The 15,752-nt window shown below is 44.2% G+C and overlaps 2 protein-coding genes across 2 annotated transcripts; one reads left to right on the top strand and one right to left on the bottom strand.

Annotated features, from left to right (window-relative positions):
- Positions 1-1,848: 1,848 nt before the first annotated feature.
- LOC123439493 (probable WRKY transcription factor 56) lies at positions 1,849-3,502 on the bottom strand. Its single transcript, XM_045116204.1, has one exon. It carries the CDS (start codon positions 3,068-3,070, stop codon positions 2,381-2,383), a length of 690 nt encoding a protein of 229 aa, XP_044972139.1. The 5' UTR covers positions 3,071-3,502; the 3' UTR covers positions 1,849-2,380.
- A 935-nt stretch (positions 3,503-4,437) lies between these two features.
- On the top strand, positions 4,438-5,338 carry LOC123441468. The gene is given in 3 exon segments (XM_045117893.1): positions 4,438-4,660; positions 4,663-4,680; positions 4,683-5,338. Coding segments are annotated over 3 exon segments (897 nt in total).
- Positions 5,339-15,752: the final 10,414 nt, after the last annotated feature.

The following is a 15,752-nucleotide window of genomic DNA, read 5'->3' as shown; positions in this document are numbered from 1 at the left end:
CTATGTATCCACACATGTATTTGAGTTTCCAATCAATACAATTCTAGCATGGATAATAAACGATTATTATGAACAAGAAAATATAATAATAACTAATTTATTATTGTCTCTAGGGCATATTTCCAACAAGGGGTTGGGGATGGGTTGGAGTTGATGTTGCTGTTGGGGTTGTGGTTTGAGTTGTTGTTGGAATTCATGGCGATGGGTAGAAGAAAGAGTGGGAGAGAAGAGGTTAACTAAGTGAGGTGATGGGTAAGTGGTGACCTTGGGGCTGGGTAAATAAAGGGGCTCTATACGATAAATTTTAATGGCGATCAACCTTTCAACTTTATGCACTTCATAATGTAGATCGACACGGAGAACAAGGGCAAGGGCGAGGTGCCGCCAATGGAGAATGACAAGCGCAAGGACGTGGTGTAATAGACGCCCGTCTAGGTGCCGCCCACAGACGAGGATGAGGCGTCGGAGGAGCCCCCAGCGACAAGCGCCAGAACTACGATCACTAGCATGAGGAGGGTGGGCCAACTCACTTGTGCAAGGTGATAATGGCCACGAAGCTGGAGGCCATACCAATGCCTCTGCACTTCACGAAGCACTTCCCGTTCATGTTGACAGAGTGCAAGCTCAATATGAACACTGGTTGCTCATGGAGGGTCACTGTTCGGCTGATGAACGACATGGTCACTCTCGATCAAGGATGGGCCACCTTTGTCGTCTTCCATGAGATCAAGATCGGCTACATGGTGACCTTTAGGTTGGTGACTCCCGACACGCTGAAGGTCATCCTCTTCAATGACGAGGGCATTGAAGTGGTGATCAAGTGCGGGAGGCACGACGACACCTTCATCGTGACCGTCTAGGATAACCCTTTCTATGCTCTAGCTAGTTTAGTCTGACTAGCAAAAGAGCCCGTGCGTTGCAACGGAAGAGAAAATAAGACACACTCTGAACGTAATATATTTTCACATGACATCACATTTGTGTTGCCGACGATGACCTTAGTGCTCATACAACGAAAATGCATTTGAATGTACAATCACTCGGAATAAGATAAGAAATATGTTGTTTCTCCCCGTGAGGTTTTTCAAAGGTGTGCATGTGTGGTTAACGATGGTTTTCTTTCCTTTCAATTTGGTTTTAATTTAATGGATGTTTATTGCAATTCGTATCGTTGCTGGAAAGAGAGAAAAAAAAGGATTGTGCACTACAAATTAAGTTTGCATCAAAAATAATATTTAAGCAGTATTCAACAGCTAAAAATAACATCCTATTTAAATTCTACATATTTTTTTAATCAAATTTCATATATAACATGTTAAAATCGGAGTTACGGTTTAAAAGATATGAATACTTTTGTTTTAGATAAAATGTGCATTGATTAACTGAAAAGTCGGGGTTTTTTTTTGTTAAAACAAAAGAAACGTTTTGACTGACTTAAAATGGAGGGCGGGTTAATTACCTAAAACATCAGGGGGGTTTCTGAGAAAAGAAAAAAACGATTCGTTTTCTCACTTAAATCCGGACTGCGGGTTGATTACCTGAAATATCAGGGGGCTTTCTGAAACATTAAAAAAAAGATTCATTTTTCTGGCGTAAAACAGGACTGCGGGTTGATTTCAGCAAACATCAGGGGCCTTTCTGCAAAATAGCCACTACGGACCACAGAAGCCTTAGACGCTTTATTATTAGGGAGAGATATTGTAATGTTTTGCTTTAGAACTAATATATTCAAGTGTGCCACTGTACTTAAAATTGTTTTCTCTGATTTAGAATTATCTTTTGTTCTGTGTGAATGGGTTATTCTTCATGTCGTTGTGTGATGGTAACTTTACCACATCGTCGAAGAAGTTACCAGACATCATGCAATGCATGCAACCAAACATCAATGTCTTGTGTTTGCGTTTAGACAAACGAACAATCGAACAACATACCTTCCATTACATCCATGCAACCTAAAGGGTATGTAGGCAACGAAACTAGGTGAAGGTGTTACTTCTCTCCAAACAGGCCCTTAACGGTTTCAGAAAGAATGGACGGACTCGCATTGTGGAGCCTACCAACTTGCCGAGGAATGATTGCCGTATGTACATGCATTTGTTAATCTGTTTCGTGCTCCATTTTTCTCTTTTGAGGCTATGTTCGTGCACCAATTTATTTTCTTTCTACAGATCGGTGATGCATATGCCGTCGATCGGCGTCTCCACCGTGCACAATGGCAGTGGAAGCGACCGAATTATTCGGTGACGGCACACCACCACCATCAAGGCCACGAACCGTATACTACATGCATCCGTGAGATTTCTGAACCGTAATCGATCATAAAACTAAGGGAACCAGCTACGTACTGGTGGATCAGTAGGCATGCACTAGCTAGCTCAGTTCAGTAGGACTCCGAGGAGTGAGCCGCCGCCGCCGCCGCCGCATGCAGCTCGCTCCAGGTCCAAGCTGGCGCGGCCGGCGCCGAGTACGCCGGCGCCGCCCGCGACGGCGTGCCGCCGCCGGGGGCGACGTGGTTGTGGACGCCGTCGTAGGTGGTGAGGACGTAGCGCGGGTCGTCGCGGTCCCGCTCGACCCGCTTCTTCACCCCGCACCCGTCGGCGGAGCAGCGGTAGTAGTTCCGCAGGTTGGGGCTGCTCTTCACCGCCTTCTTGCCGTACTTCCTCCACCGGAACCCGTCGTCCATCACCTCCACCTCCGACCGGGTCCGGAACCCGATCCTCCCCGACGGCCGCCCTGCCATAGCACCGACCCCTCCCCCTCTCCCCCTCGCCGCCGCGTCGTCGTCGAACATCCCGGCGCCGTCGCAGTAGTACGAGGACGTCGTCATAGGGAAGACGACGCTCCGCTCGTACATGCTCATCGCCTCGCCTCCAGCGGCGCCGAACGCCGGAAGCGGCGCGTAGTCGGAGGGTCGAGCGGCGTCCACGAGCTCCTGGAAGCTCAGCGCCGCGGCACCGTCGGCCGCCGCCCCGAAGGGTTCGCCGTCTTGGAAGTTGTACAGGGAGGAGCCGGCCGGGTGGGCAGAGTAGCAGGCTTCTTCATGGCTGGTAAGTCCCAGCGAGGCCGCCATGAGTGCACTGCCCAGACGAGCTACGTGCCTGGCTACGTTACCGGTGGTGGTGGGCCTGAGCTAACTGCTTTGACGGGGTTCCTCGTGGCATGCGCCGCGATTTATACTGCCCACGAACGGCCGGCGAGCTTCATGGATGCTTCACCGGGAGGTACGTACGGTGAAGGTTCCGATGGTGTCGCGTCGCGTCGCGTCAGCAAGTCACATGGCGATTTGATTGCCCGTGAGTGATGGAGGCGTACGTGCGCGTGCGCTTTCGGATTATTCCCGACGTGGACCGGGCGGCCGGCCGGGCAGTCCGGAGAAGCAACGGCCTCGCCGGTCAAGAGGAGACTTAAATGTGGCCTTCGGATCATTCATCTGGGCCGTTATAGCTGACGATGGACATCCCCGGCCGGCGCGCGCGATTTAATCGGCTACAGTACGCCGGGAGCAGCCACGGGCACGCAGCGCCGCCATTGCGCAGCCACGGCCAGCGGCTACAGGATAAGGGTATTATATCCATCTATCTATGTACCTTCGTCGCCGTCCGATCGATCGGTACGCCACGATCTTCGTCAGCTGAATTTCGTTGAAATACTTCGTAGTACTTGTAATGACAACGAGGCATCGGTGCTCTCATCAGAAAATACTACAAAAGAACCCGTGGTTGCAACGGAATAAAAAAAAACACACTCTTAATCCAATAACCATGATTTAAGATCACGTTCATTAATTTAGGCTGCATATTTTTATTTAATTTTTGAAACACCTATGAGATTAAACATTTGGCTATTCATTTCATATACATATACACAATAATAATAATAATGATGATTCTGTTTATCCATCCCGCCACCCCTCTGCACTTTGGTTGGATCTCTTGAACCGCTTGTCGTACCGCCATATTTGCTCCGATTTGCAAATTTGTGTGAGATAGCTACCTTTTCAGTTGGAACAAAATGTGCTGCCTGAAACTGTTTTTGGTAGCGCAGCCTGGTTTTACAGAGCGACGTCTGATTTTGCATGTAGTGTGATATCAAATTCAAGGATGCGAGAATTCGTTCATAAAAAAATTCAGAATCCTTGTCCTCAGACACATAATTTCCCTTTCAAAAAAAAGTTTTTCAAGTTTTTATGTAGAGTATAAAAGGTTAATGAGGATCTACTCCACTATTCTTTTGAGAATCTACTAATAAAGTTCGAATGCTTTGCACATGGGTCAAGGTAGCGTTCAAAACGAGCCCAGATCTAGGGCCGTAGGCCCGGCCCATGTGCAACTCAGTCCTCCCCTCGTCTCTGGTAACTCCGTCACACTCCCCACCCACCCAGATCTCCACCACGCCGATCGATCCACCCACCCACCCTCCCAGCTCCGGCCGCCGGCGATGGCCGTCGACGACCTCCGCCCCTTGCCGGTCCCACCGTACGCGTCGCAGGTCGCGGCGTGGCTAGCCCTCGCAGCCGCCGCGCACTTCCTCCACGTCCCCTCCCTCCTCCTCTACGCCGTCCACACCTACATCCACCCGGATGCCGTCCCCTCCACGGGACGGCGCACCGTCCTCCGCCCGCGGGGCTCTGCTGCGCCCTCCGGCAACCGCGGAGGCGGGGCCCCCCGGCCTCCGACGGCTCCGACAGGTGTACCGCATGCGCCTCTCCCACGCCACGCTCGCCTCCCGCCCACACTTCGTCGACTTCCACCTCTCCCTGCTCCTCCCGCTCGCGCTCCTGCCCCTGGCGCTCCTCCTCCCGCCGCCCCGCTCCCCGGCCGCCCCGCTCGCGCCGCTCCTCCCGCTCGCCTTCCTCTTCGTCGCGCTCGCCTCGCCGCCCCGCCCGGCGCACCTCGTCGCCTCGCTCGCCGCGCTGCTCGCTGCCACCGTGCTCTCCTCCAGCCCCTTCGTCGGCTCCGTCGCCTCGCTCGCCGTGCTCCCCGCATGGCGCTCCGCGCGCGCCTTCTGGCTCGGCACCGAGCAGCCCCGCACCGGGCTCGCCGTCCTCGCATCCTCCGCCCCCGCGCGCCTCCTCCTCCACCTCGCCATCCTCGTCTCCTCCGCCGCCTCCATCCTGCAGTGCTGCGGGTTCGTCGACGGCCCCGAGCTGGAGGTCAAGCTGCTGGCCGCCGCGGCCGGGCTGCAGCTGCTGGCCTCGTCAACTCCCCGCTCCGTCCACATCCCCGCGCACGTCCCTGCGTGCCTCGCCGCCGCATCGGAGCCCGCCACCTCTCCTTTGCTCCAGGCCAGCCGCCGCCTCGATCAGGATCGAAGGAGGGCGAGCTCCCTGCTACCTTGACCACGGGGGAGGGGTGTTTCTATAAAACGAAAGGTTTTTTAACTAAACAAAGGACTGCGGGTTAATTTCTCTGAAATAGAAGGGTTTTTTTTATAAAACCGCCAGGGACGGACGACAAAAGCGCTCCGCGCTTTATTATTAGTGAAGAATACGACGTATGTATAACCATCGTGTTCAAATCCACAACTGTGAAGAAGAAAATACTAATAGTACGTAGCACTCCCTCCGTTCCTAAATATAAGACCTTTTAGGAATTTTAATATAAACTAACTACAGAGCAATATGAATGAATCTACATCCTAAAACATGACTACATACATATGTATATCATTCATAGTGTAATTTCTAAAAAGGTATTATATTTAAAAACGAAGGAAGTGTGTTTAATGGCAACGAGACATCGGCGCTCAAATCCGCAACAGTGGGGTAGACCCAAAATCCAGCTGAGAGCCGACGAGCTTTTCGGGTCCAAATTAGCGTTCGCGGTCAAGTCCATCGCACCGGCCGGTCGATCGAATCCCACTAACTCTTAATTTTGTGTACGTGCGGTGCACCTGACCAGGGTAGTATATCAGGCGAGCGACACCTAGCTAGCCTATTCTCTAGCCAGCAATTGAGTAGCCATCGGCCCAGTTTATTTTGTCAATTCTCTTATGATAATCGGACCTCCTTCTCAATTCTCTTAGAATCTTGAATTCATGTAGAAGTATCTTTAGACAATCCTAATCATTGTTGAAGAAATCATTAACCGGTAGCTGCTCAGTTGGCTGACGAGTAGAAAATTAATAGGTTAATAGGCAAGTTAATCGACCATTTAATTAATTAGTCGAACGATTTTTTGGTTTATTGGCTACTCGATGACCCTATAAATAAGAATTAATCGAAAAGTTAACTGGTTAATCGAATGAATTCTTGAACAATTTTTTTAATTATTGTCAAAACAATACGGATTCAAGTTTCTGAAAGAACCAAGGAAGGTCTGATTCGTAAGTTTTTGAAAGAATCGGTTAAAAGAACCAGGTCAACTCTTCTTAGATAGACTTGGATTTCGCATTGCCGATCACCATTAAAAGAGTAAAATAGCACCAAATATGTCTCATTCTTCGATAGAATATCCTTTTTGGCTAAACTATTTATGCACCGAGTAATTACGAGTATTTTATAATGAAAGGTTTTATGAATCTCCCAACTGGTAGTTTTTACACACGTTGTTGTTTGGTTCACTGCTAAACTCTTGTTATTGTGGTGCGCCAAGTTCTAGTAGATCTTGCTTCCTTTTTGAAGCTTATTAAATAATTCATGTTACCAGGAAAGTGAAGACTGTATAGCCAGCCGGCGATATTTGACAGCGATGCCTCGCACTTTCCTCATTGGAGATTCATGTAGGCATATGGATAGATGCATGGATTCGCATTGCATACGGAAGCAACACCTTTGCAAAGGAAAAGAAAGACGACATGGAAAAGAAAATATTAGGAAAAAAGATGGTGAAAGAAGTTACATGCGTGTGTAACTACTTGACCAGTTTCATCATGTGTTTGATATGGAAATTAAATATACCATTGTTACTTCGTATAGTAGTAATTAATACTCCACCTGTTTTTAAATATAAATCTTTTTAAGGATTATTTTGCTTTGTATGTAGATACTATAAAATCTCTATAAAGACTTATACTCCTTCTTTTTTCTAGTGGGTACGCATGCACCTTTTTTCTAGACAACCTTTCCTGGTTTGGTTCAGTTATGTACGGGAATGATCTCCCTCCGCTGTTGTCATTAGTGACATGCACCTACTATGGTGGTGAAAACAGTTTCAAATGACGTAGTACAAAATTTATACTAGTTTATTACAAAATCTATAAAACTTATTTGGGGACCGGGGGGAGTATTTAAGAGTGAATACGTGCTTTATTACATAAACCTATGATGGTGAAAACAGTTTCGGACAAGAACCACAACCATTAGTGAAAACCAAACCTTTCGTCCGGAGCTTTAGTCACGGTCGGGTTTGGCTTCAGGACAAATGTGAGCATTAGTCCCGGTTCCAACGGCTAGGAGCGGACGGGGGGACACGGCCATCTATAGTCCCGGTTCGAATGGGATCTTCAGTTCCACTTGGTATCACCAACCAGGATTAAAGGGGTTGCGGCAGGCTGGGCCCCCTGCGAGCCCCTATAGTCCCGGTTGGATACACCAACCGGGACTAAAGATAGAACTTTAGTTTCGGTTGGTGTATCCAACCAGGACTAAAGCCTTCCCTATATAAAGCTTCGTTTCTTCCAGCCCGAATCCATGCTTTCTTTCCTCTCTGTTTTCTTTCCCAAGGTCGAGTTGATCCTCCATTTTTGTCAAGATTGAAGGCACCCCATCGACCCAAGGGTTCTAAAAGGTTAGCAAATTCACCCTTTCATTTCCCATTGCTAGTTTAGCTCGTTTTATGCTCTATAAGTATAGTGATTTGTGGGTTTTAGTTTGGGAGTAATTATATGAGAGTTTTTTTTAATTTATATGCAATTTGAACTTAAATTAACTTCTTAGTTTGCATATGTGTAGGCGTGGTTTACTTAGTGCCTTCCCGTCCCCGTCCTCACCGCCGTCAATCGCCCGCGCCTTCAACCGCCCGCGCCGTCCCGTCGCCGGCACCACCTTGGTGAGCCTCTTGTTCTTATCCTTTTTGTAAAAAAATATAATTTGTATGATTTAGATAGTTACTTGTATAATTTTCTTGTATGATTGTTTGTTATATATATAGTGTCATGGTTTTGATATCCGTCCCCGTTGGCCCTCGTCCGGTTAATGATTCGGATGTGGTATATTATCTGTTATAATTATTTATTTCATTTTGTGTTTATGATAATTATGCCCATCAACTTGATATAGATATTTTTATCTTAGGAGATATGTGAACCGGAAATTGCAACCGACCCTCTCGTCGAGAAGTTAAATGTAGTTGAAAAAGAAAACGATTATCTGAAAGAAAATTAAAAAGAATTGAAGAAGAAAAGATGAAATTAAACTTGTATGTTGTTGATGTCGTTGATGATCACAAGATCAAGATGGATATGATGTGCTTAAATATTACAAAGATAAGAAGTATGCCATTAAATATGAGGCTTGTTATCATTATGTTGTTGGATCGATTATTACATTAATTGCAATTTTGATCGCATTTGTCGTTGCATTTAAATACTTTAGATAATTGTATGTTGTTTTATGAGAAGTATATATGTATGAGCTTTATGTATATATTTTTGAAGTAATAACATTTGGTCACTGCTCTAGTTTGGTTTTGATGTGATAAACTTGTATTAATTTGGTCACTTCGATGTTGTGTAATGGAGTGCATAATTTGGTCACTTTGATGTTGTGTAATGGCGGACAACGAATGTACGATTAACGACGCCTCCCGAGTTCAGTAATGGCCTGCATAATTTTATGCTCATGGCTCAAGCAAACAAGCAGAATGGTTTTATGTGTTGTCCATATGGTGTCTGTAAGAATGATAAGGATCACTCTACCTCAAAAATCCTTCACGACCACATGCTTCAGTCCGGTTTCATGTCCGGCTATAACTGTTGGACCAAGCATGAAGAAAGAAGGGTTATAATAGAAGACAATGAAGAAGAAGAGGATGATAACAACTACCATAGGTTCCCTGAATACGATGGTACTACAATGGGGGAAGCTGAAGAAGAGGCATTCGATGACCCCGCTGATGATCTTGGTCGGGCCATTGTTTATGCATAGAGAAACTGCGAAAGTGAAAAGGAGAAGCTAAATTTGGAGCGCATGTTAGAGGTTCACAACAAAATTGTCCGTGCATCCTTTTCACTTTATTAAGTTAGCGCAATGCACCGCTCACCCTTTTCACTTTTGCAGTGCATGTTAGAGGTTCACCTCTATAACTATTGAATGCATGCCCGGTATGCGGTGCATTGCGCTATAAGATCAGCCGTGATGACTCTGGTAATGTTGAGGGTGAGCGCCCAGGAAGAGGGTTCCTGCCAAGGTGGTGTGGTCTTCTCCTATAATATCACGATTGAAACGTTTGTTCCAAAACAAAGAGCATGCCAAGTTGTTGCGATGGCAGAAGAATATTGTAAGAAAGACGCGATGTTGAGAGTACGCGATGATTGGTCACAATGGGGAAAAGTCGAGAGAGAGTTCCCAGACTTTCAAGTAGACGCAAGGAACTTATGGTTTGCTCTAACTAAAGATGGCATGAATTCTTTTGGGGAGAAGAGGTGCAGTCATAGCACCTGGCGTGTGACTCTATGTATCTATGACCTTCCTCCTTGGTTTTGCATGAAGCAAAAGTTCATTATGATGCTAGTGCTCATCTAAGGCCCTAAGCAACTCGTCAACGACATTGATGTGTACCTAAGTCCATTAGTTGAACAACTTCTACAGTTGTGAAAAAAAGGTGTACGTGTGTGGGATGAGCACAAACAGGAGGAATTTGACCTATGAGAGTTGTTGTTTGTAACCATCAATTATTGACCTACTCTTAGTAACCTTTCAGGACAGATGAACAAGTGATACAATGCATGCACGCACTATTTATATGAGACTGAAAGTATATATTTGGATAAATGTAAGAAGAATATGTACCCGTGACATCGTCGATTTGTTCTGATCAGGCAACTTTTAAGAAAGAAAGGCAAGCATTTCAAAGGTGAGGGATATCACGGGAAGAAGCTTGGCCACCGTGCTGGTGATGATATATTTGATATGATCAAGCATTTAAAAGTAATCTTTGGAAAGGGTCCTGGCGGACAATCTGTTCCGAATGACGCTAACAGACATGCACCCATGTGGAAGAACAAATCTATATTTTGGGAGCTACCCTATTGGAAAGTCCTAGAGGTCCGCAATGCAATCGACCTAATGCACGTGATGAATAATATTTGCATGAACCTTCTAGGCTTCTTGGGGATGTATGGTAAGACAAAAGATACATCGAAGGCATGGCAAGACCAGCAACGTATGAATGAAAAAGATGGCATGCATCCAAAGCAGTACCAATGTCGTGCTAGCTACACTCTTACTAAAGAAGAGAAGGAAATCTTTTTTGAATGCCTGAGCAGTATGAAGGTTCTGTCTAGGTTCTCATTGAAATATAGGGAATAATAAATATGGCAGAGAAAAAAAAATCAAAACATTAAGTCTCATGACTGCCACGTGATTATGAAGCAATTACTTCTGGTTTCATTGAGGGGGATTCTACCGGAAAATGTTCGAGTACCCATTGTGAAGCTATGTGTGTTCCTCTATGTAATTTCCGAGAAGGTAATTAATCTAGAAATTCTACCAAGGTTGAATAATGATTTGGAGTTTTGAGTTGGTGTTCCCACTATCCTTCTTCAATATTAGGATGCACATCCTAGTTCACCTAGTCGAAGATATTAGCATTCTGGGTCATGTATTTGTACACAATATGTTCCCCTTTGAGAGGTTCATGGGAGTCTTAAAGAAATATGTTCATAACCGTGCTAGGCCAGAAGAAAGCATCTCCAAGGGCTATGGAACAGAGGAGGTTATTGAGTTTTGTGTTGACTTCATTCCTGACCTTAAGCCGATTGGTGTTCCACAATCACTACATGAGGGGAGAGTGAGTGGAAAAGGCACGCTAGGAAAGAAAGCAGTAATATGCATGGATGGGCATTCTTTCACTCAAGCACACTACACAGTTCTATAAAATTCCACCTTGCTCGCTCCGTATATCGAGGACCACATGGATATTGTATGCTCCAAGAACCAGGAGCAGTCTCACTCTTGGATTAAATGTACACACATGACGACTTTCGATGGTTGGTTGCAAACACATCTCATTAATAACATCATTGTTTTAGATGAGCTGTAATTGTTGGCCACGTCACCATCTTCCACTATGATGACTTAACAAAGTACGAGATTAATGGATACATTTTACACGATCGCCTAAGATAAAAAGAGCACTAACCAAAATAGTCATTTCCGCTTTGATGCAACATACAACAATGGGAAAAAGGACACATATTATGGTTACATAGAGGAGATATGGGAACTTGAATATGGACGTTCTTTTAAGGTCCCTCTGTTTTGGTGCAAATGGGCCAATCTGACAGGAGGCGGGGTAAAGGTAGACCCGCAGTACAGAATGACAAGAGTGGATCTCAACAATCTTGGATACACAGACGAACCATTCGTCCTAGCCAATGATGTGGCTCGGGTTTTCTATGTGAAGGACATGTCTACCAAATCGAGAAAAAGAAAATATAAGGAAGCGAATACATCATACGATGAGCCAAAGCGCCACATAGTTATTTCAGGGAAAAGAAACATCGTGTGAGTGGAGGACAAGACAGACATGTCAGAAGATTATAATAAGTTTGATGAAATTCCTCCCTTCAAAGTGAACATTGATCCAAGATTCTTCTTAAATGATGAATATTCGCCATGGTTACGGCGCCATCATAAGAAAGGGACATACGCGAAAAAAAAGTCTTATACCCCAAGATCCCACTCTCGGATGTGACCGGATTCAGCGTCATCACTTTCTCTCTAGTGAGTTTCCGGACTTATAGCTGAGAGCCCCACTTTGGACAAACTAGAGGAAATCTTTGAAAGAGTTAGGGTATACATGTATTTTGGGTGTTTCTAGGGGTTACCCTAACACAAGAAAGCAAAAAAGTTTCACTTTGCTACCCCTTTGCGACGCTGGAATCTTTGTAAGAGCTAGGGCATTTTGTCATTTGAAACATTTAATTAATAAGTGTAAAATTAATTATGCAACTTCCTGTCAAGATGATACTATATAGTTGATAGAAATCTTCAATATGAAACCATAGAAATTTGAATCAACTCATATGGTTTATTTTTCAAATTGTTATGCATATTCGAAGAATTAATTTCAATTTGTAAAATTGCACCAGTCAAATAATTTTTTCAAAATGAAAATTAAAACTCCTCATGTTGACTAACAAAAACATAATATATTTTGGCAAAAGAATAACAAGAAAACAAAAATTAAAATAAACATAACAATGGAAAAAGATATAAAACTAAAAGAGCTAAACATAATCTATATTTGATAAAAAAACCTATTTAGAATATCCTAGAGATTCCCAAATTGAACATATTGATAAAACTGACTAATATTAAACAAGAAGAAAAAGAATCACTCAAAAATCTATTTAAACCTAAAGTTATTCACAAACTAGTGATTTGCACAATTTCAAATAATTCAAATTTAGACTATTCAAATTGAAAACTACTAGCACTAATAGAGAGTTTATAATTTTAATGACCTAAAGCAAAAAAGATTCACTCAAAAACTCTAAATATTCGAGAAGTTATTTAAAATCTAAAAAAATGTTCTGTTTAAAAAAATAGATAAGAAAGCAAATAAAAAAAGAAAAAAAATCCTTTAGTCCCGGTTGGTATCACCAACCAGGACTAGACGTCCACCTTCCCGTGAGGAAGTGGAAAGCTAGACATGATTTAAAAGTCAAGATTAAATTTTAAAGCGGGTCTAGAAAGAGAGCATTTGTTTTTTGAAATGCTGCAAGTCATGATTTAAAAGTGCATCGAGGATTCAATAAGTTATGTCACATGGTGAAGATAGCTAAGAAACGTGTATGTAATGATAAAATAAGTTCTTCAATTAAATAAAAGAAAATGTTGGATAATATAAAACTAAGTCAAAGTATAATTTATCCAAGTGTTAATCTTGCCGCAAGTATGACAGGGCCGCATATTTCTAATAATAGTTATATTACTGATGGACACCAATGAAGATTGCAAATATATAGAGCATCATCCCGACCCACTTAAACATGAATAGCGATGATGTTTTTATCTATTTGATTTTATATACAGAAGTGTCAAAAACATTGTGAAGGCTCTCAAATCCTACCAGTATTCATCTCCAGTTGTGTGACCACATACTATCTCAGAGATCATAATAATCCACTTACTGAGGGGACAAATACCAAACTAAAATATTCTAGCTATCCATATCAAGATTATAATGGGACAATAAATGTACAAACACCGACGATAGCCGGAGGAGTTCTCGACGATCACTGGTGAACTGTCCCCGATGATCGCCGGTGAGGAGTCCCCAACGTCCCCCAAAAGGAGTCCCCGACGATCGCGGTGAGGAGTCCCCGATGATTGCCGAAGGAGTCCCTGACGATCGCCGGTGAGGAGTCCCCGACGATCACTCATGAAGAGTTTGTGATGATAGCCGGAGAGGAGTAGTCCCCGACGATCATCGGTGAAGAGTTCCCGATGATCACCGGAGAGGAGTAGTCCCTGACGTTTGCCGGTGAAGAGTCCCTGACGATCACCGGAGGTGTTGATGTGGCATGTTAGCATATATATGCTTAGGAAAATACTAAATTGATTACTATGATTCAGTTTTTGCTTATTTAAGGCATTATAGTTTAAATACTAAATTGTTTTATCTTTCTTCTGGATTAGTTAAGCTATGTACGATAGCGGCAAGTACCATGAAGATGGCATGTTCGACATCATACGCCCCTCCCCAAACCAAGAGTATGAACGACATGACGGCTCAAAATTTTTGAACGACTCCGGTGAGTTACTTGAGCAAGAACCAAGGGGCGAAGAAAATAATGGCGAAGAAAATGCTAGAAAATTAACAAAGTTCGGCGAGTTATATATATATTAAGCCTCCGATGATCATTAGATGTATTAATTTTTTTGTGTATATATATTAACGAATCTTTCTTTTTCTAGCCCTCCGGATCGAGCAAATCTTCTAGAAGGGCACGAGGCCGGGCCAAAAAGTTGGACGATGACATATAGTTGAACATTGATGAAGTCACAGAAGATGGCGAAACAATTTATCCTCAAGAGAATGCCTATAAATTTATAAATCAATGAGGAGTTACTATTAGGGACCAAATCCCTATCGCCATTTGAGAATGGAATAGGGCAAAGGTAGATCGAGGAGTTAGTTACGTCTACGAAATATCGAAAGAGTTGCTTTGGGATACCATCATGTCACATTTGAACCTACCAAATGGTCTCATAGATAGCGAACGGTTCGAAGTAAAGAAATTTGCTCTTAAGAAGATGGCCACACAATTCTAGAGCTGGAAGAAAAGATTTAACACCGACTACATCATGGGAGAAAAGAAGACTCGAGAATTCACTTGAGCACTAGAGAAGATATAAGATCATTAGGACGAATTTCTGGAGTACATGGAATCGGATGGAGATCTAGAAAGGTCAAGACAAAATAAGATAAATGATGAGAAAAAGCACCATAACCATTTTCTGGGGACATGTGGCTACAAGAGAGCCCTGCCTAAGTGGGAAGCATCTGAGGCCAACATGGTTGCATAAGGGGTCATTCCAGCTACAACAAAACAACCCGAGTGGTCCAAGACTTGGTTTTAGGCACATGGGGGAAAGTTGGACCCAACGACATGGAAGATTATTGCAAAGGGAAATCTTAAAAATGCCTTGGACGCTATACTGGATGCAATAGAAGATGCTCGAAAGGGGTTGTTCAAGATCGAGAGAGAGAATGACGAGCTTACACGTGCCCTAAGGAATCCTGAACATGGAGGATGAACAAGAGGAAAATGCGTTATTCCATGGGTTCAGGGGTTCTCGGAGTGGAAAATCACTTATAGAAGCCATTAGAGAAAAGAAGAAGGATGCAAACCAGATTGGGAGGGTAGAAAGAAGTAACGAGGAGTTGCACCGCATATTAAAGCGGGAGCAAGAGCAACTGGACACAATTAGCCAGCAAAGGGCATCTCCGCTGCAGGAGCAAGCAGATCCAACATTGGACGATAGTACCGTCCCATCTATGTGGAAAAGAAGGGTTCCACGGGGGTCCGGGCCAATGATGCATTGCTGGCTCGCTACCCCGTGGATGATATCAAAGAGAGGACAAATTGAGAGCTACACCAGCAAATGAAGAACATATCCATGATGGTGGCGATCAGATTAGCTTTACCTAATGCACCTGAAGCAACCATCCATGGAAATCCGATTCTAGCTGGCTATGCTAAAGTAGGGGTGGATGAAGTTATGTCGGGTTATGAATCACTAGATCTTGACATTCCTGGAGGTGAAGGGGAGGAGATAGTAGGAGAAGGCATACGTGGTGTTATTTTATGGAGAAAGGAATGCATCGTGTTTCCAAACTCGGCACCAAGGCCACCGGCTCCTCCGAGTAGCAATACACCTCGAAGTCCACCCCACGTCAAGATCAAGGAGCCTAGGGAGAGTCCACGTCGATCTCCGCTGTGTCAGCCGACTCGACCCCATGTCGAGATCAGGGAGCCCAACACGGGTCCATGTTGATCTCCACCGCATCATCCAACTCCACACCTATGTCCCAGCAGGGCCAAAAGCGGAAGACCACCGCTTCGTTGACGACTAATTATAT

This window comes from Hordeum vulgare, chromosome 3H, assembly GCF_904849725.1.
Source record: "Hordeum vulgare subsp. vulgare chromosome 3H, MorexV3_pseudomolecules_assembly, whole genome shotgun sequence".
Taxonomy (NCBI): Eukaryota; Viridiplantae; Streptophyta; class Magnoliopsida; order Poales; family Poaceae; genus Hordeum; species Hordeum vulgare.
This window is presented reverse-complemented; position numbering and strand designations above follow the sequence as displayed.

Coding starts and splice junctions, on each gene's coding strand:
- LOC123439493 (XM_045116204.1), bottom strand. CDS start 3,070: ATGGCGGCCTCGCTGGGACTTACCAGCCATGAAGAAGCCTGCTACTCT.